Source organism: Pogona vitticeps, chromosome 2, assembly GCF_051106095.1.
Source record: "Pogona vitticeps strain Pit_001003342236 chromosome 2, PviZW2.1, whole genome shotgun sequence".
NCBI classification, from domain to species: Eukaryota; Metazoa; Chordata; class Lepidosauria; order Squamata; family Agamidae; genus Pogona; species Pogona vitticeps.
In genome coordinates this window covers 84,992,136-85,016,431 of record NC_135784.1, presented here as the reverse complement: position 1 = coordinate 85,016,431, position 24,296 = coordinate 84,992,136, and the positions used below count along the sequence as shown (strand labels likewise).

Here is a 24,296-nt window from a genome sequence, read left to right as displayed (position 1 = left end):
TTCCGCTGAATAAATGACGTACACCGGAAATGAAGCGACGGCCGTGGAGGAGAGCGGGAGAGAAAAGGAGAGCGGCATGGTCCCGGCTGTTCTGGCCGCTCTAGCCGCCCTCTACTCGCTGGTGTGGCGCGGCCTCTCTCACTCCGGGCTGGATGGGAGCCTCGCTCTCCGCGGACGGAGGCCAGCCCTTCCGCTTCCTTTCTGGAGGCCGGTGGCGGAGGGAGGGCCGCGCGGCGACAGGGAAGAGCTAGGAGGAAGGCAGGCAGGCAGGTTCTCTCGCGCACATCCGCCGAGCCGGCCTGGCCTCCCCGCCCGCAGCGTCCTTTCCCGCAGGCAGCGGCTCCGGCCCGTGCGCCCTCCGTTCTCTTCTCCGAACCGGGCTGGGCTAAGTTCGCCCCTCCCTCCCTCCCTCCCCGTCGGGGTTCGAGAGAGAGTTTCCCGGGCCCATCTCGGTGTGTCCCATGGACAGGCACAAAGTGAAGCGCCAGAGACTGGACCGCATTTGCGAAGGTAAAAGCCCCGAGCTGAGGTGAAAGGGTGGGCGTGGGGGGGGGATTCGGCGGGCTGGCGGCCGGAGGATCTCCCTGCAAAGGCAGAAGGTTTTGTCAACGGGGGTTGTGCGTGCGCGTGTGTGTGTGTGTGTGGAGGGGGGTTGCGGGAGTTTGCAAGCCTTGGACCATAGGACTGTTTCAAAATGGGTCCTCACGCTTAAGATGCACAGTATAAGCTAGCCGACGGAAGGGCCAGGCGCGCCCTCGCTTCTAAACGCCGCCCGTTGCCCGCTTGTTTCCTGTCGGGCATAATTATTCAGATGGCCGAGAGGGTTTATTAAGATGCCCTACTTCGGTAGTCTGGCTCCGGGACCGTTTGAGGCCACTGTTTGCAGATGGCGGGAGAGAACAATCTTGAGAGTGGGAGCGACTGATGAATTAAGAGCTGGACCCGAACAGTCGGATCTAAATTACAGCAGAAAAATGTGCGTAGATCTTCGGAGGAGAGTACATTCAAGGGTAGGAGAGAAGTTTAAGCCTTTCTGGAATGCACAGAGTGACTTGTAGAGAACGTCAGTTCCACAAAAAGTTTCCATAATCGGGTGGAAATAGCTGAGGTGGCCAGGCGGAGCAAAGAGAAGTTGGTAATTTGAATCTTGGCAGAGTCAATATAGGTATAAAAAAACAAAAAACAAAAAGTGTATGAGTGGCCACTAGAAACCCTAGTTTGTGACTTGTGCCTTCTCAGGGATTCTCAATTTGCATTTCCAGAAACATGATTTTGGACACTTCCAGAGACTATTCATCTTTCTGGTAGATGTTTCAAAAATCTAGTAATGAGTAGGCAATATTAAGTTTTCACCAAAAACAAAAAACATTACTGACAGATACTTTTTGAGGCTGAGAGAAGCCTGGGGTCTAAATGCTACCTTGAGACCCTCTTTTTTTCTCACCTTACATCATAACGATCCTCATTACATTACTGTATTTCTTAGCTGAGCATACTCTTTGTGGATATTGGTGCGGCTCCAGGTTCAATGATGTGAAATGGTAATGAACATGAATTTGGCAAACTACTTATCTTGAAGTGTGTATTATGTTCCATCAAGATACATCTACCTATCTGAGTTCTGTTCTATCACTATATCCACTAGGCCACAGAGGCTTGTCCTTATTTTTTTCTGGGTTAAGTGGAATCTGCAAGGATATTTTAGAGAGAGATGTTGAAAAATTATAGAAAAGAAGAAATTAAATGTTCATCAGCAAAGATGTGGGTACCTTCAAGTAGAAAGAATTGAAAGAAAAGGGTTGTCTTACTAGCTCAGCTGTTCTTTGATATGCTGATTTCTTGTCACACAATGATTGTCTAACTAATTGAGCGTAGTTTCTAATTAGGATGCTCATAAGAGGGGAGCTTTGAAGGATCTGCCATGGGTATAGTGGCCTGTTGTCTGATGCTACTATACAAGTAATCCAAGATCTATTTAATATCTGTGGGAGGCACAGGAAATTGTGGGTGCAGGTGTCTCCCTTCTCACTTCTTTCCAGTTTGTTGTGACTGATTCAAAAAACAGAGTGTTTAGATTCTCACATCTTTGTAGTAATTCTGGTTTTGTGATGACAAGAGCCTCACACACCTCCTCCCTCTAAGTAGGGAGGCAGGTGGCTACATAATGATTTTAGAAGTGTTTTGTTTCTATAGCATTTTCAGTTTTCTATTCATTTGGATGGGAGAAGACTGAGCACTGCCATACAGATTGTCTTTACCTTGCATTGCAACATGCCCTGCACTTGGTTTTTTCTTTTTCTGCTCGTCAGGTAGTATGGTAAGTCCTGCTAAATTCACTGGGATTTATTCCCATGGAAAGGCTGATCATCTTGCTCGCTCTTTAGCCATGGTGAAGGCCAGGATCTGGTGCATGAGATGAGCCCAAGGCACCATCTTTCCATTTGTGAGCTCATGTACCTTCATGTCTTGTGGAGGTGGAGCAGGGATACACATCCTCTGTGCTTTGTCTTGTTAAAAGAGGCAGAGCAGCTGAAGCAACTCTGTTTCCCATGTCTAGCCAGATGGGAGGCACAGGCATTGGGGGGGGGGGCTGCCTCTGCTTTCTCGCTTAGCATTCTGAGCTGGTTTTGTTCCCTGTCTACAGGTCTAAGCTTAGAGTTGTCAGGATGAGCTACCCTACTTTCATGCTTTAGAAAGATCCCCGGGGAACACATATGTTTGGTTAGCCAGTGAGCGCAGTCAAAAAATCTGTTGATCTTTGCTCCTGTTTAAATGGCTTAGGATTTTTGGCTATATAATAATTGTGTGTCATTAAATCAGTTCTGACGTATGGCAACCCTTTTCAGGGTTTTCTAGGTAGAAAGTACTTGGAAATGATTTACCATTTCCTCCTTCTCCGGGTACCCCTGGGCTATGCATCTTGCCCGTGGCCACATAGACTGGCTCTTTTGGAATGCACAGTGGGGAATTGAAATCCCAACCTCCGGCTCCACAGCCAGACACCTAAAGCTCTAAGCTGTCCAGCCAGTTTTTGTTTGTTTGTTAGTTTTTGTTTTAATATGAGGGAAGTTTATTCTTCTTTGAGGGACACTTGTAATGAGATGGTTTAGATCAGTGGTTCTTAACCTTTGTTACTCGGATGTTTTTGAACTGCAACTCCCAGAAACCCCAGCCAGCACAGTTGGTGGGGAAGGCTTTTGGGAGTTGCAGTCCAAAACTCCAGAGTAACCCAAGGTTAAGAACCAGTGGTTTAGATAATCTTGATCTGTATAACTTTGCAGTGATAAATAATATGCCCGTTATGCTTGTATGTCTCTTTTTCTCTTTCCGTACTAGTAAATCTAGTAGTGCCTCTTCCATTTTTATTTTTCTACATGTAACTCCCAAGCTGCCTGCTTGTGTAAATGGGTTGTCATTAATGAATACATGGTTTTGATTTTAAAAAGTATATGAACTGCCAAACTTCAGAACTGTTAAGGGTAGTTCACCAGTCTGTTTGTGCTCTAATGATCCATCACTGATTCAGACAATGTTTCCCTACAGGAATAGAGTTTAACTCTTAATGGGAGTCTCTGCATGTCTAAAAACTATAATTTTGAAAGCAGCAGAGGAAGTTGCTTTAGTACTAGCTTAGTTGCATTTACCCTGATTGGCATCAGCTGTTGAAGATTTTAGGCAGAATTCTTTCTGCTAGTCCTCAAATGCTTTCCTCAGATTCCCTCAATCTGTAAAATAACAAATGAGAAAGTACGATGACTACAAAGGGAGTTCTTCATTCTATATGTTCTAATTATAATAACCACTTCCTGTACAAAGAATTACTTATCTTTGAGGTGGCAGGAGTGTGACTGGAAATAGCAGAATATTCGAAAATCCCTATAGATGTAACAACAGATTGTTATACTTTCAGAGAAATTGATAGAAAAATAGTGGGAGACCCATGAAAACTCAGTCAGATAATTTTTCAAAGTACGGTACTTTTGTATTCTCGAAGACTTTCAGTAATTTTATTACTTTTGAAAGAAAGAATAATGTATATTTAGAACAGCAGAATGAAATCTTGAACAGCATTTTGAGTTAAAGCAAGCATCTAAAATTTTAAATACGAGATTTTTCTAGAAGCAATACACCACAAGTATCTATTGTATATAAATTCTGTAAGGTATTGATAACATGGTGTATCACTGATAAACACAAAAGGTGGGTATTTTTATAGGTGTAAGTGACCATTGGAGGAATTGAACATGATCACTTTGAGATGAAAAGTATGTGGTTTACTAATGAGCTATGGCTCTTCCCGGCCCTTATGATTAAGATGCTGTTTGTTCTCTCTATCAGTCTGACCGTTACTGCTTTAGGACCAGTATACATATTTCTTTGGTATATTGGGAGCTAATTCAAGTTGTGGGCTTTTTCTTTAGGTATAAGGCCTCCCATTGGTAATGGCCCAATGCCAGCCCGTCCATTGGTTGCCCTTCTTGATGGCAGGGACTGTACTGTAGAGATGCCTATCCTGAAGGACGTAGCAACTGTGGCTTTCTGTGATGCACAGTCAACTCAGGAAATTCATGAAAAGGTAAGTGCACCAAAACAAAGGGAGAATCTCCAATTCTAATGAACAACTGGAGATCTAATTCAGGAACCTTCAAATTTAGCTTTTGCTTTCATAGCTGAGAATTATTGTACTTGCCTCTAACCTTCTTTCTCCTGCAAATTCTGCCAAAGCCCACTATGAACTCCCGTTTTTATCTTCACCATGCTGTGATTTTGCATGAGGCATGGGTCATGTTAATTGTTTCTGTCTTCTGCAAAAGTCCAGTGGAAAGAAACCTCTCTCTTGAATTTGTCATTAACTTGGGAGGATCTGGAAGAACGGGAGGATGATACTTTTGTAAAAGAAATGCAGCATTGTTTCTGTCTTTTCAGACACTTTGCAAAGAGGAAAAGGAAACCTTCCCTTCCCTGAGTGTTCTGTATTTCATAGAGTTTCAGGGAAGAAATGTGTGTACTGGGACTCTGGGACAGGACTGGACCATTCACTAGCGTGGAGGGGGGTATTTGCTGCGGAGGAGAAATAAAATTGGTTAGCAAAATCCTGATCTGACTAGCTCTTTTGCTGTTGAGTAAGCATTATTCTGTTGTTCTGTTTTCCCATAGGTGCTAAATGAAGCTGTTGGGGCTCTGATGTACCATACCATTACCTTGTCACGCCAAGATCTAGAGAAGTTCAAAGCTCTTCGGGTCATTGTGCGAATTGGCAGTGGCTATGACAATGTGGATATCAAGTCAGCTGCAGAATTGGGTATGGTGATCCTCGTGGGGAGGGGGAGCAGGTTAGATAATGTGTGAATTCATAGAGTAAATAATAATTACCCATTCCCTCTTTTAAGTTTGCTAGGTCTAAATTGGAAGTCAACCAGATGCTTAAAAGTCCCCAGAAGAATGCTTACTATAATGAGGATAGGTAAACATGCCAACCACACCACTGTTCTTTTTGCTGTGTTGCTCTCATGAGCCCTGTGGATTCAGGCAAATATTCCTATTTCAGGAGTAGAGAAGTGAATTTTAAAAATAGGTTGCACAATGGGATTTGAAACTCATGCAGTTTGCACATGTAACAGCACTTATCTCCCCCATGATTGGTTTCTTCAGACCTGTTATACTGGTTGCTGCCTTAGTTTAAAAAGTGATAGCCCAAATCTTTAATCCTGTTTCTTTGATCTTTTTTGAAATTACTTTCGCACAAGTATGTGGTGGCTCAGTGTCACTTAATTGAAAAAGTAGACTAAACTAATAGTTTTTCAGTCTACAGAATAAACAGTTAACAAAGCAAACATAAGAGTAATCTATACATGTATAGATTTTTTTGAAGCAGCCAGCAGTTCACCTGCTTTTCTAGACTGATGTGAAAGCTTGGCCTAAAGGTTTTCCCTGATTTCCTTAAATGTTATAGTCTTGTTCAGTGTATACACAGTTGTCATACGAAGTTGATTATAGAGTGTTGGTTTTTTGTTGTTCATTTCACCCTTGTGTTGAAATTAGGCAATTTACTGCAAACATGGCTACTGCTGCAATATTTAAATGTTCAGGGGTTCTACCACTTCGGCTTGCTGCGATAAAGAAGGATTGAGCTATATAGACCAGTTATGTGAGCACATTCCATGCTGATTCTCAAGCCTTCCGCAACTGATCAGATATCTAGCACGAACAATGTTCCCTTCCTGGCAGCCTGCTGGGCATGGGGGGAGCAGGAGACAGACAGAGAATGGGCATCTGAAAGACAGAGAGGAAATAGTGCCACTCATCACTGGTATGTGGCCCTTGCAGATTACTTGTAAGGGGAGTGCTTTAATCAGCAACAACACAAAAAGATTTCCACCCTTGTTCTGCATGATTGGGTTGGCATTAAAAAAGTGAATTGTTATTATCACGTGGGCAGTGAATTGTTTTCATTGGCTCGGAATGTTGGCTTTTTTCTTTTTATTCTTGTTCTATGTTGAAGGATTATTTGACAATAATATTAGTCTTCTTTTTTTAAAAAAAACCTTTCTCTCCAGGCATTGCAGTGTGCAACATCCCTTCATCTTCCGTGGAAGAGACAGCTGATTCTACCCTCTGCCACATCCTTAATCTTTATCGGCGGGTTACCTGGCTTCACCAGGCCATGCGGGAAGGAAACAGAGCCTCAAGTATGGAACAGATAAGAGAAGTCGCTGGGGGTGCTGTGCGTATCCGTGGCGAGACCTTGGGCATCATTGGTCTTGGTAAGAAGTGGCTAGTATTTAGAAAGACTTGGCTACTTGGCCTTAATTATCTGAATGGTCAATTTGGGAGCCTAGCAGTTTCTCTCATCCTCTCATGTATGGCATTTGCTTTGTGTGGCAATCAGCAAGGCATTGCTTGTCATTTGTAAGGTAGACAGAGCATGGTAAAGTTGCCTTTTTGACTACAGCTCCCACAATCCCCCAGCCAGCATACCCAGTGGGTGTCTTTGGAGTCTGGGGATTGACCATCAAACTGGAGGGGATAAGCAGATGTTGCCTCTGAAGACTGACAGTTATATTGAAAAATTGCAAAAATTAGGTGTTAGATGCTGAACAACGGTTCTGATAGCTTTATGTTTTTCTCTGTTCTGCTTGTTATTTGGCTCAGTTTTGGTCCTAATCACGGAGAGAGACTGGGGAGAAATAACTCCATAGGTTGTTCATTTACTTACTGCTGTGATTGGTGGTATTTCTTTGAGGTCTTTGGCAGAGGTTCTTACAGGCTGAAGTCTTTTAGCTGAAAATGTCAGAAACATTTTTTGTGCAAGACATATATGCTTTCAATGACCTCAGGGCCTTCAGATGTTTGGCAAGAGCTATAGCATACATGTGTGTTTCATATAATATAAAAGGCAACCCAACTGAGTAGATGTTTGTACTAATTTTTCCTTTATTGCTGTCCCAAAAATGTTTAGATAACATTGAAATTTCTAACAGCTTTTGGAACATTGTTTTGGTTAGGCTTCCATACAGTGCTTGCAAAGAACCTGTACCAGTCCACTGAACAATAACTATTTTTATGGTATGCTGGTAGGGCAAGTTTCCTGGGAAAGACTGTCTGGAAGATGTGAATGATTCCAGCCCCTTGACAAAGCAGGATATCCACAGCAGAACTTAATTCCGATGAACCTGTTTCTTTTCTCTAAGGTCGAGTTGGGCAAGCAGTTGCCTTGCGTGCGAAACCGTTTGGCTTCAATGTGGTTTTCTATGATCCATATCTACCTGATGGAGTGGAGCGTTCCCTGGGACTGCAGCGGATGGCCACTCTGCAAGATCTGCTCATGCACAGTGACTGTATCACGTTGCACTGCAGTCTAAACGAGCACAATCATCACCTCATCAACGACTTCACTATTAAACAGGTGCAACCTTGCAGTATGGTTGGAATACATGTTGCTTTTGTGAAGGTTTCTTGAAAGCTGGGATGATGTCAATTTCATGCTTGCATTTGTGCCATGTAGCTTTCTGTGGAATATAGGAGAGTGTCTCTAACAATTAAATGTGTGGGTCCTGTCTGCATGTAAGAATTTCCTTGGCCAAAATTCTGTTGGGGATGGAATCTGTCTGTACAGTGGTTATGACATCATTGGCAAGGGCAGACTGCCACGGATTAGAGGTTTCAGTTTGTGATTTTGGCATGCATGCAACTTTGATACATTGTGTACAAGCACTGCATGCCTTGAAATCAAAAAGGGAAACAGTTAATATTTTTGCACCTGGTTTCCACAGTTGGGTAATTTAATTCAGTCTGTCATTAGGATCTGTTGTTTTATAGTATATTGGATATTCACTTATTTAACTGTGGACTTTGCTTTTCTTATATGGGCTTCCATTCACACTTCTTATTACGTGGTGCTATCCAGTGGTTCAGATGTTGAGTCCATCCATCATGGGCAGTTTCTATAGAGAAAAAACTTGATTTGGGCTGAACTGAAAGATGCCATATCTCTTCTGCTTTTGTCCTTTGCCTTCTTTCACTCCAACTCCCACTGTTTTTAACCATTGGCCATGCTGACTGGGGCTTCTGGGGTTTGCAGTCCACAACATTTGGGAGGACCAAATGTTGTCATCTGTTGCTTTAGATAGTTACAGCTTCAAGTGCCTAGTGTCCTGCTTAGTTTAGATAGCTTTAGATATTGGTTTTTCTATTGTTTAAAAGGAAGTCAGAAGTGAAGTCACTGAGATTGCAGCATTCAAAATCTAGAGGTAGGCAAAAGAAAAAAAGGACACTTTTCCCTCATTGTTTTTTCCATATAAGATTTCTGGAGAGCTCAAAAACTTGCATATTTTGTGATTGTAGATCCCAAGAAAAGTATTTTCCTGCTTGTGGATTTTGGGTTTGGTTGTGTTCCTATTGACCAAAATGGCCCTTTTTCCTTGTTGGAGTCACTGACAGTGCTGGGCTATTACACTTACCTTGATTCTTGTCTAGGATTTAGCTAGAGACATCTTCTGTTCAGTATGAAACTGTGTGGCATAAAGGAGATTCAAAGGTATGGCTTTTCCTGTCACTGCACTTCTTCTCCGTCAAAAATAGTGAAGAAAAGTTGTGGCTTAGTTCTGCAGCCTAAGTCCAGTCTGTTTTCCCTAACCCTCATGCTCATCTTACATATACTGTGGCAGTGCTCTCTCCATCTTTCTCTCATTGGTGGTCTGTGTTTTCCTCCATTTTGTTGGTCTTTGAAAGGGGATAGGTAGTTCACATGTGACAGTTCATAGATGTATAAATTTTGTTGGAAGAGGCCTGTAAGGCCATTGAGCCCAGCCTCTTTCTCAGTGCAAGAATCCAAATCAAACCAGATCTGACAGATGGTTGTCTGATTTTCTCTTGAATGCCTCCAACCTTAGACTGCTCGCTATTTCCTGAGATAATTGGTTCCATAGTCGTACTGCCCTAACAGTTAAGAAGTTTGTCCTTACATACAGCCTTAATCTGGCTTCCTGTAGCTTGAGCCCATTCTTAATAGGTGGGTTGGGGTGGGATGGTGGTAACAGGATTTAGAAGAGGTCTCCATGGCCCCTTCTCACATTTCAGGTAATCCATTTGGACAGTTGCATGGATGACCCTAAGTACAGTCTGAGACTGGAAGCAAAATTTAATACTGATACCAAGCAAAAAACCTTTTGAATCCTGAGACTGCATAACTTTCAGGTGGGATAGAAACATATATTACTGTTATTCCTATTACTTTTGGCTCAGAGTCCCAGAACTGGACACTCCATCCACTATTGCATCTCCTTTGTGCCACAGTTTTATAGGGAGCAGGGGCTGATATTAATCACTTTCTACCCCGATTTTAGGTACCGTGTTTCTCCATGTATAAGATGTTGCCATGTATAAAACTCCCCCCACTTTTCTAAATCAAAATTTATTTCTTTGTAAGAAAGTGGAGGGGGAAAGCGATTTCTGCTTTCCCCTTAAGTTTTCCTTGCAAAAACCATCTTTCCCCCTCCACGTTTTGCAAAGAAAATGCAAGAGGAAAGCGATTTCTGCTTTCCCCCTACATTTTCGTTGCAAACATTTTGTTGGTAAGAATAAAGGGAAAAATTATAATTAGTTTAAGGTGGTATATGATCCGGTGAAATTGAATATAATAAATTCAGACTATTCTAAGGCCTGTTGGAAATCTGAAGAAGAAATTGGCATGTATTATCATATGTGGTGGGAGAGTAAATGGATTCAGAAATTTTGGAAACTGATTTTTATGGAAATATGTGGTATATTTGGAAAAGATATCAAATTCAGTTTTAAAATTGCTTTGTCAATTTTTGATACAATAGAACTTGATTATTGCTCAAAGGAATTGATTTCCAATTTTATGACAAGTGCTAGACTATTAATAGCTAGATTCTGGAAAGATAAAAATGATATTAAATTAGAAGATTGGTATAATGAAGTATGGGACATTGCATTAAATGATAAATTGACTACTGAACTTAAGATGAAAAGAGGGAAAACAAGTTCCAATGTTTTTATGCTATTTGGGGTAGATTTGTTGAATTTGTATTAGTGAAAGGAAAGGGGAAACCTCTAAACAACAAATTCAATTTTGGAAAGGAGGTTCGTATTAAAAGTATTGGTCCAAAGGGTCCAGTAGGTATGGGGGAGCACTGTGGTTTAGATTGTATTAGCAAGTATTTTGCATGTTTGTGTTTGTTTTCATTTTGGAAATTAAAAAAAGAAAATGTAGGGGGAAAGTAGGAATCGCTTTCCCACTCCATTTTCTTTGCAAAACCTGGAGGGGGAAAGCTGCTTTTTTGCAATGAAAATGTAGAGGGGAAAGCAGGAATCGCTTTCCAAAACGTGGAGGGGGAAACAGGGATCAAAGCACTTTGACCCCTTTCCCCTCTTTACTTCCGATTATAAAACGACCCTCAGTTTTTCCTTCAATTATTTTAGGAAAAAGTGTTTTATACACGAAAAAAATATGGTACGTCCGGGAGTGCCATACTTTCTATCTTAATCTTTGATGAGTATTCTGAGTAATTTACTGTAAAACTCTTACAGACACCAATATTCCGACTACCGAGTCTGTTGCCACACTGGCAGAATCTGCTATGTAACATGTAAACAAGGCATGCAGGTTCATCACACCTTTTTTTTTTTTTTAAAGGACAATCACACTTCTGCATGTCTCCAGAAAACATAATTCTTCGTTGGCAGCAAAACCTTTTTATGCCTTACTCACATATGAAATGTGACTGGTGAAATTGGAAGAGTGGGAAATTTTATTTGGCTGCCATAATTGATACTAAGCTATCTGGGACCTTTTAAAAAGACATTGTATGGGAGGTTTTCCTCAGCCTTTCGTGTTTTCTTCTGTTTAAGATTTGTGTCAGTCTTCTGGACTTGTTTGAGCCCCAGATGTGGGTATATTGGGTATTCTTTCCATTACTTTATGTGAGAGAATTGTAATAAAGCTGCACTCTTATTTCCTCCTGTTATCTCATGGCCATGTTAACTATTTCAGTGTCTCTGGCAGCTGCCCCAGTGTGTTAGTTGGACTCAAGGAAATTATTAACAGATCAGTAGCCTCTGTATTTTTCCCTCCAGATGCGTCAGGGCTGCTTTTTGGTGAATACAGCTCGTGGGGGACTGGTCGAAGAGAAGGCTCTTGCTCAAGCCCTAAAAGAGGGAAGGATCAGAGGGGCAGCATTGGATGTGCATGAGTCAGAGCCCTTCAGGTAACAATTGCACTGTTACCCTGCTAACACTGCCCTTCTGAATTTCTTAAAAATAGGACACTTCTCTGGGTCTTAAGGCTGCTGGGGATTATAATAAAAAACATACCTGTTTCTCTACATCACAGCTTTGCAAATGGGCCCTTAAAAGATGCTCCTAATGTGATCTGTACTCCTCACACAGCCTGGTATAGTGAACAGGCTTCCATTGAGTCTAGAGAGGATGCGGCTAAGGAGATCCGAAGAGCCATCACAGGTAATCAAGAAGACAGCTCTGCAGTTGCTTCTGAGATTGCTTCCCTGGGACTGATTTATTAGTGGAGATAGAACAGCAGTTACTTCTTAGGCAAAGGGTGGGTTATCCTTTTCAGGCCTGGGCTTCTGTAAGGTATTGATAACATGGTGTATCACTGATAAACACAAAAGGTGTCCAGGGGCTGTGTGCCAGCAGAGGTTGGGTCACATAATATGAATCTATTCTGTCTTCCTCTTTCTCATTAATGCTTTCATATGTGTACATACACTCTGTCATAGAGGCACACATACATGCAGCAGTTAAGCTTGAAAATGCACTTTTAAACTTAAGTCTTTTTTACAAAAGATTGCCTGCATGGGTGATATCGTAAGCTTTAAAAATCATGTCAAGATTCCTGAGGAATTGGGGTAGGGAAGGTCTTGGGACCCGCCCCAATTTGATTTATAGTTTGTCCTTTTATCCTAATATTCTGAGTATATGTGCTCAAACGTATGTATAGTTAGCTTTTTAAAAGCTGTTTCTTAACAGTATTTGTATTGAACATCACTAGGTGCCTAGAGGTTGCGATTTAGGGAATTCTTTCTCATGAATTTTCCTCCTTGGAGAGGAAAGGAGAAACCATCTCTTATATTTGCACCATTAAGACTATATATAGAAGAGGTCTATAATGCTGTGTGGATTTTTCTTACATTCGTCTGTTAAAATTAGGGAGGCAGTTAGAGGACCTTTCCCTTGTTTTCAGGATGAAAATACATTTTAACACTGACATAATCTGCTTCTGCATTTCCCCCTCGCTATAGGTCACATACCTGATTCTTTGAGGAACTGTGTTAATAAGGAGTACTTACTTTTAGCAGCTCAGTGGTCCAGTATTGATCCGGCAGCTGTACATCCAGAGCTTAATGGAGCTGCAGCTTACAGGTGCGGCATGATGCATTTTTATCAATAGCTTTTTGCTTGAATCAGTTTCATGTCTATATCCTGTGTTTTCTGAAGCCCTTTTTGCGAGGTTTTATCTAGCTTGTTCGTGTATCTTACATTTAACAGCAAACTCTGCACAGAAATAAAATAGCACTTTGCTAATAGATATTCATTCTTGAGCACCTATGAAAATGAACCAAAGGGCTTCAGAACAATGCTTCAGAGGGGTTCCTAGGTAGAGGTGCACCTGTATTGATTGTAACTTGCAAACTCTAGCACTAAGAACAAACCTGGTTACTTGAAGGAGGGTGACTAGCTAAGGCTGGTTGAGATGCTCATGTCATTTTGCATCAGTCTTCACTGCATGTTTTCAGAAGGAATTGCCTACCATGTTAGGAAGTGTTGGCAGTGAAATTGTGAAGGGCATGCTCACCAAAGTGGCCTGTAATCACTGTGTGTTTTCTTTTTGTGACAGATTTCCTCCAGGAGTAGTGGGAGTAGCAAATCCGGGGCTGCCAGAACCACCAGTAGAGGGGATTGTAGCTGCTCATGGCATTCCCTCCGTGTCTCATTCTGCACCACATACTCCTTCTCCAGGAGAGTCAAGCAAGTTGGAGCCAGACAGAGAAATCTCCACTGACCAGTAGCATCTCTGTTTTTCATTTTGTCCCTCATAAGAAAACAGGGGAACTCTCCTGTTTTTAGGACATATTGTGACCCCATGAACTGTTTCCTGTTCACACTGGACAGGAGAATGCATTTCATTGTTGGCAAATTCTAGCTCTTGCCTTTAAACAGGTATTTTATAACAGATTTAGTTGAAATTTCTTGGTAAATCTCTTTCCTTGTCTGGAGGCAATGAAATAGTCCTCTTGATAACATTTAGTTTTTAACAAGCAAGTTCTTGTGCATGTGCCTCCACTGTGTGCTATGGAGAAGAGAAGTACCTGGCTGAACACTGAAAACACCAGTCATTCCGAAGCTGGTGTGGATTTTTTAAAATGTGGCTTCTTAGGTTGAAGAGAGCTAAGTCTCAGGTACCAAGTGACAAAGAACACTGTAACTGGGTTGGGAAGGAGGCTGTGCATACGGACTGTCCTTGCTCATTGATGAGGACCTGCTACTTTGAACTCTGCCTACGTGCTGTTAAATTGATGTGGTTGGTGGATTACTTGCTACCAGTAGGCTGAGATTAGGTAATAACGAAAGCCAGGGAAATTTGAAATTTTGCCTGGTTTCTGATTTGTGTTCAAAACATGTACGAAGAATCAGTTGACTTTTCTTGACAGCAAGATGCTTCTAAAATTATGAGAAGGAAGATTCAGCTGAAATTTGGGCCCAGCTCAGGGAATGAACACTCAGCCCTACATAGAGGGGTCGAAGTTTCCGAACTCAAGGCTTTAGGTTGCATAAATGTCTGCTCTTTGTTCTCATAATAGTGCAACTTTGCTTACAAGAAGATGATTATGCTTAAATTTTAGAATTTAACTTATGACCTAAGTGTCTTTGAGCCGTCTCTTTAACACACATCTAAAGCTGAACCTAGGATTATTCCCTCTGTTGTCTAGTGCGAAATATCCCAGGTGTATGTGCTGAATCTTCATATTCCTTACTTCAGACATTTTTTTTCTGAATTGAGTCCTTATCTCGCAACAAACAAAGCCCAGCAAAACTCACTCTTGAATACCCTGCAGATATTTTTCTTGAAATTATATAGGTGGCCTATTCTGTGCCAATTTCTAAAGTTTTTCTGCCTTGATTGTTGTAAATGAGGCATTTAATCTCTATAAATTGTCTTTTATGGAGGATAAATTTATCATTCCCTGGTACATTGTTCAAGCAGCATATATTTCATTGTGAAACCAAGTATTTTCTCTTGCTGGAAGACAGCTTCGTCATGTCACTTGGACACCACAGAACTTCGTGGCCATGCAACAACTATGGTTTTTAATGAAGACTGCTTCAGAATACAGCTTGAGAGGTGAACTTTGGGAGTGAAAAATGGGAAGTCTTTGCTCTAATAGAAATCTATCTTTCCCTTGGTTTTTCCAGATAAAAATTCCAGTTGGGTAACATAGAAACCCCAGCTTAGGTATGATTTACAACCAACATTCCCTCTAACTTTCTGGAATGCCGGGCATGAGCTCTGTCCTATGTTTGCAAGCTTCTGGTCTCAACCAGAAGCAAATAGGTGGCAACACTGGCTTGGTTTTGTGACCTTGATCCAGCACTGCATGTGCACATGCAGCTTAGAGGGAATGGTATTTACAACTGATCTTGTTAAAAGGCTAGCCTGTTCTCGGGCTTCCCATTGTTTTCTGAAGTGTTTTGCAAATGTTGCAGGATTTTTTTTCAATGGCAAGGGCTAACTTGCAGGCACATGATCCCTTAGGTTGTGTGCCTGCCAGTTGAGAATGTGTTGAGAACCAATTTCGTTCTTTCCTTGAGGTGGTATATGGTTCCCTGATAGTGTGTGCTTTTGTTAGAATGTGAGTTGGAAGTGTTTGGTGTAGTGTAGGCTCTGGTAGTTGGGGAGGCACAATAGCTTTATAGTCTCTTGGATGATTATGACTATGTGTTTAAAATTCACATACCTCTTGGGTTGCTCAGGGTTTTTAGCAGTATGTGCATGGGGGAAGTGCTCTAACCAATGTTAGTGCTAAGTGTGGCAGAAAGAGGGGGGTGAGCCTTTGAATGAAGCCTCCAGCTCTGAAGTGCTTTAGTTTGACACAAAAGCAACAACAATTTTTTTTAAATTAATATTTGTACTAATCTGCTGTAACTATCCTAAACTCTATAATCATGAGCCATTTGTGCTGGTGCAGGCATATAACACGTTGGACTCTTAGGAGTTAAAGGATTGCCTCCGTTCCATACCTTCTTCTTGTGTTATGACTTTCCTGTATGCCCCCATTCCAAAATTAGGTTTAGACTGTTGCAAAAAACTATTGGTTGGGAGTAGTATTGGTCAGATGTAGCTCTAAATCAAGGTATAAAGGGCAGAAGGGATGAATCTGAGAGGGGAAACACAGCTTGATGTCCCATGGCCTGCTGCTGAGCTGTTAGCCCCAATTTGAGGCCCAGCATTCTATTATGTCTTCATAAACCCTTGAAAAGCTGTATTCTCTAGTGAGTAAACTTTCTGGCTATGAATGGGCTGCATATATTGCCCTTCGCAGTCTATTTATTTAACAGAAGTCCCATCTACAAAGTATTTAACACACTTTTTATTCATCCTAGATAGTCATATCATCAGGTGTTGCTCCTGTGGGCAGTTCAGGGCTTTGTATATTTTCTGTCAAATTCTATTCCACTGCATCCATGTTTTGACACATAATGCCCAGAATCCTTTTACTTACACCTGCCAGTGTAACTACAGTAGCATAAATGTCAACAGTGAATTGCTACAAGTTAGTGCTAGCTTTTCTTGTTACACAGCTGTTGGATGACTTGGCACATGATAAGGAAAACAAGTGCTAAGTTTTAAATTCATGGAAGTTCATTGATAAAATTTACATGGTTGGAGTTAACACCAGCTTAAGTATGTAAGAGGATTCTAGCCACTGAATAATATCCAGAGAGATAGCTGTGTTAATATATTACAGTAAATACAAGCGTATTGTGGCATGTCAGAGACAGATGCAGTTATTAAGGTATAAGCTGTTGTAGACCAGTGTTGACTTTGTTATGTGCAAGAACTGTAATTCTTAATTGCCAGGTACAAAACCTACCAATTTAACATGTGGCAAAGGTGACTCTGCTCCACAAAACATACCATAATAAATCTATCAGTCTTTAAGTTGCCACAAAGCTGATTTATAATAAATAACATAAGTATGCATGTATTTCTACTTCCAATATATTTTCATTATATTTGGGATGCTGTACTATGACTGAGGGGGCAAGGAAGTGCACAGTATGAAGGACATGGAGATTGGAGTAGAAAGACAAAGGGTAGGAAGTGGTAGTTATGGAGGAGGAGCCGAGAGTTCTATAGGGCCCTTAGGCCCTTTTAGTTTCTTGAACTTTACGGAATTATACAGAATATGTATTTCCTCCGATATAATGTCTCTCCTCTTACTAGCCAGGGCACCAGCCCCTCTTGGAGATGTTGGTGTATTAGTGGCCTATTACAAACCAGCTAACTCCATTGGCTTGATAACTGCCTCTTCTATGTGGGCAACCCATAATTTGAGTGTTCCTTCTTTATAGAATCAGGACAGTGATTCCCCTGTGTCATATTGTATTACAAGCAGAGTACAGTATATCAGCAGTTTCTTTTCCTCAACTTGCTGTTGGCAATTCCTGTCTTCTGTTTATAAGATTTCTAAATCAGGTCCCAACTGTGGGAGTGCCCAGACTCTGTTATCTTGCCTGTTCAGGGATAGTGTAAGATGCACTTAATTAAAGGTGGCAGCCGTGTATTAGTAAGCAAGATATTTTTTACACATGAATACCTCTAATGATTTATCAGGTAAAGTCTCCACAAGAGGAGAGATAGGGATGATAGCTGGCTAGCACTGAGCTTCTTGTTTTCTAGAAACCATGCTGCTTGCCATACAAGGAATATATATCCATCAGTGGTAGGGTTGTGTTAGTCTCTGAATGCTGATAGAGCATGGTTCAAGCCTTAAACCTTTGAAAACAACCAGTATTATCCAGACCTCCATTTGAGAATTAAAATTACTTCAAAATTAGCAGAGTGGCATTACTTTGAGCATTCAGATTAGGACACATTACTTTGAGCAGCCAGAGACTCTAGCTAATCAAGCTTCTGTTCCAGAAAGCAGGACTGGCCGGGTGCTGATAAAAGTGCTCCAGTTGCACATGTGTATTGTTGGTTAGAACAATAATCAACAGCAGTTGCCACAGAAAGGGGTGAATCATAGGTATAAATACTAACATCAGATTCTCTCCTGACACCTAATGTTCATTCAGGAACCCCTTTCTCATATGTATAATGTGCAACTTTTTGCTCCATGTTTTTTGCATGCTGGGGGAGGAAAGGAATGGGTGAAATTAAAACTCATGTTTAAATTGCCTTCCTTCTGAATTAATGTGGAGCGTAATCCCAAAGAACGTATTTTTCCTAATGTTGAGGCAAGAGTGTCCTGGGTCATACCAAGCTAATCTGCAGGAGGAGCTCACTCTGTCCTAAGGTATATTCTACTTGTCAAGTTTGCTGTTGCTGACCAGCTTTTTTTTATAGAGGACTCAGAGTTTCAGAAATATATTTTTGTAGACAATAACTAAACTGTGAAACTTAAACAATAAAGCATGTAAAAGCATTTCCAATAATGTTTCCTGTACAGTTGTTTCTCCCTTCAACTTTCTCCTGGCTTTTGTTAGAAGTTTGACAATTTCTTGAATATATTTTAATAAATATTTCCTTTATGGTGACATCAATCTCCTTATTTCACAGTGGTTTTTTATTAGTAGGGATGGAATCTATAACACAATAAACATTTGTCCTTTTGTGCAGCTAGAATACTGTTTGTTTATTTTCTTTAAGAGGCATATAGTAAGCAGGGGTCAAATGATTGGGGTAAATTCATGTCATAATTAACGATGTGGTCTGAATATTAAAATCCTCATATTTAAGATATTCCCCAAATTCCAGTGTGCTGTGTGTTATAAATAATATCATGGAGAATGAGTACTTTAAACTACTCTATTTCAAAATATCTTTTAAATATATTTTCTCTTGTTGTTGACAAAAAAACCCCTAACCACATATAGTTATTTTATCTAGTTAGGCCAGTAAAATGGAAAAATTCTGAGAACAATTACAAAATTATCAATGCAGGTTACAGTAACCATAGTGTAATAGTGCCTTTATGAACCCTAGTTCACTTGGAAAGAGAAGATAATGAAGTATTTATTTATTCTAGCCAACCTTCTTTGCATGCCATGTCACTGAATGACAGAGAAATAGCCACATTTTACAAGGAAAAAAGGATTTTATAGTGTATACTATTAGACTGGATTTTTTCAAAGTGCCTAACTATTGTTTTGTGTACACTTAAATGATTTACAGTTTCAGATGGTGAAAGTCTTTCATTGTAATTATGATTCTAAGCTGTCTGTGACCTTTCCATCAGTACACTCTCTGAAAGCAGATCTTAGTCTCCCTCTACATTGAACTTCAGAATAAGGCAGCCCTTTTATCTTTCAGCTCAACTAAGGTATGATGGAATTAACTTTTGCAGAACTCTCCTCAGCAGGATACCTCAAGTATGTTTATGCAAAGTAGGCCTTTTCTGGGGGGAGAGTTGAATAATACTGCAAGTGATATGGGTACGGGATAGTTAGAAGTCGAGATGTATGCATGTAACTTTCCTCTTAGTATCAGTTGCTAGGGCACATGAACAGGATGCTATTATGTCTGGTTTGTGGGCACTCCATAGGCAACTGTACAGTATTTAAATTGTTGTAAGCCACCCAGAGAACTTTGGGTAGTGTGGGCGGCATATAAGTTAAATAAATAAAACTGGTTGGGCAGTCTAGGAATAAGATGCTGGAGTAGACAGGTATCTATTCCCACCCAGCACAGTCTGTCTTAAGCCCTGAGGCGAGCAATACTGTACAGTACATGGGACAGACGAGATAGGCCTTACACTGCCCCCTGCAGGGAAAACCAGGGGAGGGGACGCATAGGGCAAAAGCGTAGTGGCCGCAAAGCATGCCGGGAGGAAAGAAGTAAATAAATAAGAGCTTTCGCAGTGCATGCTGGGAACAGAAACTACGGGAGGGTCTGATCAGCGCAGAGTACGCTGGGATCGGAGGAAAGCTTGGCGCGGGGCACACTGGGATCAGGGCGGGCTGCGTTCTGGGGGCCCAGCGTAAGGGCTGTCGCTGGCTGGCTCGATTTCTGAGGCGGCTGTTGAGTTCGAGGCGGCGGCGGCGGCGCCTTCTGCCCAGCGGGGATGGCGGACGCGGCAGCCTCCCCGGTGGGGAAGCGACTCCTGCTGTTGCTGGTAGCGGGGCCGGGCGAAGGGGAGGCGTCGGGGCCGGAGCCTGGGCCTGCACTGCCTTCCCGGGCCTGGAGAAGCGGAACCGTGCGGGCCATGAGCGGAGCTGTACCCCAGGACCTAGCGGTGAGTCTCCTCGGGCGGTGGGTGGGTGGGTGGAGGGAGCTGGCCGCCTGGCGCGCCGCGCTCCCTTTTCTGTTTGTGTAGAGGGGGGCTGGGAACTGCTGCTGCTGCTGATGATACCGCTTGGGCTCCGGGGGAAGAGGAGGAGGAGGAGGGCGATTTCTCTCCTTTCTTCCTTCGCCGGGGAGAGGGGGGTCGACGACCTCGGGCTCTTGTTTCTTCTCTTCCTTATCCGGGGACAACGGGCGGTGCTGCAGGAGCTCCTGCTGCAGTCGGTCTCGGGTTTCAGGTGTCGCCCTTATGGTGGTCCTTGCTCCTTTTCGTGGAGCCTATTTACCTCGGAGAAAGGAGGGCGGGCGGGGGCGTAGGTGCGCCGGGAGAGGGTGGAGAAAGGAAGCGGGCCGATAGATGGCTTGTCGGGGCTGCAGTCCCCTTTTACCAGAGGCAGGCCTTGCCCCTTCCAAGTGCAGGGCGTTTGAAGCTGGGCGTTTAATCTCGTCTTTTTAACGTTTGGTTCTAGATTTTTGGAATTTTTCAGTATAATTATCAGCCCCTTTCAAATGGGGAAATTATTTTCTCTGTAATAGAATTCTTTTTAAGGTGCACGGTGAACTTTTTCCTCACCAGTTATGGTAAAGGGCACAGAAACATATTTCTGCTGATTTCGTTGTGATCTGTTACGTGGACCCTTCCTAAGTTGTTGATTGTGAGGCAGGGACACTTTGTTTTTCTGTAGTAATGTCCACCAGAATTACAGAAGGACAATTTTGCAGCCCTGTATTTTTTTCTTGCAGAAGGAATAATCTAAACTTTGTAAATGTTTTAAACAGAGCACCTTGCCTGCAGTATACTGCCTGTTGGAAAGACAACCTCCTGAACACTTTCTGGGTGTCTTATGGTTGTTGAGTGTATGACCATAATGGCAATGGGGGAAGATGGAAGGTTGTGTGCTCATTCTCCCCTTATGGGCAGCTTTTAAATGGAGTATCTACTATAGTGTGACATTGAATTGAAGCTGAGGTGCGTCTTAGATGCTGGTTTGGAGCTCCTGCTTTGGAGACAATGTCATTTTTGGCTGTATAGCAGAAAACCCAACACTCTGTATTTATATATATGAAAATCCCATACAGCCACCACTTAGTTCTTTACTTCCAAGATACAGTATGTTTCATGATCTCTTGTTTAGCTTAATTTTCTTCAGTGGATTGTAGCTGTTTACTAAGAGTTCACAGATGTCTAGAGCCTGTGTATATGTATATGAAATTTGAATTGTTTTGAGTATTGCTGCAGAATGGTGGTCTGGCTGGTCATAAGAGACAAGTAAGCTTGTCCAAAAAAATAGGTTTGCTGCCAGAGGGGAGCAAAATCACACATTTGTCCCTATTTAACTCAGGTCTCCCCATTTCTCAAAAATAAAATATGAGAATCTTATATTTGTTCAGGAAACTTAATGCAAGCAGAATTTAGATTTGAACTAAACACATCTTATGTAATTCACATTTTCAAATTACCTGGTTTTTTTTTCTGAAGAAAACTGGTGATACTGTGTGGGATAACCAGCACAAACTCCCATACTGGCAGCAGCACCCCTCTGCACAAACATGCCCTGATTCATATTTCTGAGAAAAGTAAGGCAAAAATACACACAGAAATTTAAGCAGAGCACCAGAACGCTTCCCCAGGGTGCCCTCACTGTATTCCCCCAGCCTCTGCAGATAATAGCAAGCCCATTTTGCACTCTCTTTTAAAGGGTGGTTTGAGCACCCAAGAATGTAAGCTTCAGTTACCTCATTCTCCTCTTTTTCATAGGTTTCCTCTAGGGGAAAAAAAGATAATATGGCAAAGTGATTGGAAGCAAGTCTTGCTTTCAGAAGATATTAAAATAAATTTATTTTCTTTCTTTCTTTCTTTCATTGATTGATTGATATTTATTCTGCCCATCCCAGCTGCCAAGGCTACTCTGGGCGGTTTACATGGTTGAACCACATATCATTAGTAAGAATTAAAAAGAAGATAATAATATAAGTCAGTTAAATATAAACATGTCAAAAGAATTTAACTAATAATAACTAAAATGATAAAAACTAAGGCAGCAGGATTGATAATATAAGTCTTCAGTACTATATTAAGATTTTAAAGGTCCAGAAAGGCCTGTCTTTAAAACCATGTTTTTACCAGCCGCTGAAAAGTTTCCAGTGAAGGGGCAAGGTGGATTTTTGGCAGGAGGCTGTTGGGGGTGACTACCAAGATGGCCTGATTTCTAGTCTTCACTTTCTGGATATTCTTAGCTGCCCGACCTGGGAGGATTGTATATGACGGGCAGATCTAATTGGGAGGAGATGTTCACATAAATCACATGGGATAGGGAAGAAGTGACCTCTAGAGTGCCAAGGGAAATATATGGAGGTTACTTATGAGCACTGTGTTGGGCTCCTCAGATGTATAGAAATTAAACACCCAGGGCTGCAGATAGCTACATAGCAAATGTCTCCTCTTTTGTATGTTAATATTGCCATCATTTTACTGTCCCAGTTACAGTAGTATGGTAGATACTGAATACTGTGCTGGTACTTCATTTGGTATGGACTCTTGAGATTGTCTTTCTGGGACTTAATGGAGGGTTATTGTATCAACCTGATCATCACAACTTTAAGGGGTTTATAAACACAGTTGTGTTTTGTGGAGGGTGCAGAATAGACGGTCAGATCCAGTTTTCCACTGGATTGCTCCTATGGGAGCACATTTTCTTCTCAAGGTGAGTTGCAAATCATGCCTTTGTGGCAAGAGGATAAGCCTTCTTATGGATTACAAATGTAAGGAAAACAAAAAATAGTGTGTCAGCTGACAGTTTTCATGGTAGACTATAGAAGAGATAGGAGAGGAGGAAGTGCTTAGTCTGGTTCTTTCTGGTGTACAGTATAAATAATCTGATAAAAATATTGAGACAGCTTGACTGTGCCAAAAAACACACCACTCATGTTAGTAAGAAAAACACCAAATGTACTAATGACCTCGAGAAAGCTCTTTTCAGTCTGAATAACATAACAGAAGGATGTACTGTATTCTATTTCAAATGAAAAAGTTAGTGTTATATAGTTTGTAAGGACCATTGTAATATAGTTGCTAGTGTGTCAAACTAAGATTTAGGAGACCTGGATTCAAATCCCTGCTTGGCTTTGCAGCTCTCTGTGTGACTTTGGATTAGTTATACTTTTCTTAATCTGATTTCCCTCATAGGGATTTTTGTGAGGATAAAACGAGAAGTGCACTTCCTTAAGTTTATTGGAGGAAAGGCAGAATATAATGTAAGAAATAATTATAATGACATGCTTAGTATTATTACATGAAATGCATAATGAATTCTAAGCATATGAAAACAAAGGAAATACTGACTTAGATTAAAATAGTTGCACAAGAAAATTTTTGGAAGTGTGTGGAAAGTTAGCTAAAATGTCAGTTTAAGATAAAAGTTGCCCAAGTATGTAGACAGACATGTGAAGTCTGAAATTGTTCAAAACATGTTAGAAATAATAACGTTAGGTTGACTTTTACTAGTCCAAAAAGGTGGCTTTCTGTTATGAGAGTCACTGTTATCTCTGCACCACCTCTTTGTGGAATTAACTGCCTTTGAATACTCTTTAGACTGCTGTAATAGTTGGAAATACTGTACAGTACAAATGTGTAAGAAATAGCTAACATCTATCATAGAAGTATGTTTTTTTAAGTGTTAGGTGAAAGATAGGTGGGTGAGATGGAAATGTGTATAAAATAGTAGCTGAAAGACCACATAGATTGGATCTCTAGAATGAAAAGGACAGCTGAGGAAAATATAATAGACATAAAATTTGAGCTGTGGAGACAGCAGGTAAGCTAAATTATTTTTAAAGGCTTCTATTCCTGATAAAATCAGGAAAACACAGGATAATGGGATTCTTGTGACATTTGTTGAAATTGATAGAAAGGAGATTTAGGATGCAGTGGTTATATCATCAGCATCGCTATTGTTGATGATGATGATATTCTGTCTTTCCTCCAGTGAGTTTAAGGCAGTGTATGTGGTTCTTCTCACTTTAGTCTCTAAACAGCAATCCTCTGAGGTAGGTCAGGCTGAGCATCTAACTGACCTGAGGTTACCAGTGAGTTTTGATAGATCAGTGGGGATTTGAATGCAGGAGTGTTCTGAATCTCAGTCCAGTATTCTAACCATTCTGCACAGTACCTTTAAGCTTTGGTCAACAGCTTCCAGAAGAGAGCGTTGGACAAGAATAACCATTGAGGTGTCTCATTATGACAGCTCTT

At 41.3% G+C, this 24,296-nt stretch overlaps 2 protein-coding genes across 3 annotated transcripts in view; both read left to right on the top strand.

Moving 5' to 3' along the window:
* The first annotated feature begins 52 nt into the window (after positions 1 to 52).
* Positions 53 to 18,309, top strand: LOC110077165 (C-terminal-binding protein 2). Its single transcript, XM_020789946.3, has 9 exons — positions 53 to 510; positions 4,422 to 4,576; positions 5,158 to 5,302; positions 6,558 to 6,764; positions 7,692 to 7,906; positions 11,599 to 11,729; positions 11,855 to 11,982; positions 12,783 to 12,903; positions 13,379 to 18,309. Exons 1-9 carry the CDS (start codon positions 462 to 464, stop codon positions 13,548 to 13,550), a joined length of 1,323 nt encoding a protein of 440 aa, XP_020645605.1. The 5' UTR covers positions 53 to 461; the 3' UTR covers positions 13,551 to 18,309.
* A 543-nt stretch (positions 18,310 to 18,852) lies between these two features.
* Positions 18,853 to 24,296, top strand: part of KDM3B (lysine demethylase 3B) — a 78,852-nt gene continuing 73,408 nt past the window's right edge. For both annotated transcript variants that reach the window (XM_020789904.3, XM_020789894.3), the window contains exon 1: positions 18,853 to 20,000. In XM_020789904.3, the coding sequence (XP_020645563.2) occupies positions 19,830 to 20,000 (171 nt within the window). In that variant the 5' untranslated portion in view covers positions 18,853 to 19,829. The remainder of the gene's footprint in view (positions 20,001 to 24,296) is intronic.

Bases quoted from the DNA above. Each gene is read 5' to 3' on its own strand.
- LOC110077165 (XM_020789946.3), top strand. From the start codon at position 462: ATGGACAGGCACAAAGTGAAGCGCCAGAGACTGGACCGCATTTGCGAA. The intron at 6,765-7,691 runs GTAAGAAGTGGC...CTTTTCTCTAAG, and splicing joins CTTGGGCATCATTGGTCTTG to GTCGAGTTGGGCAAGCAGTT. The intron at 11,983-12,782 runs GTAATCAAGAAG...CCCTCGCTATAG, and splicing joins GATCCGAAGAGCCATCACAG to GTCACATACCTGATTCTTTG.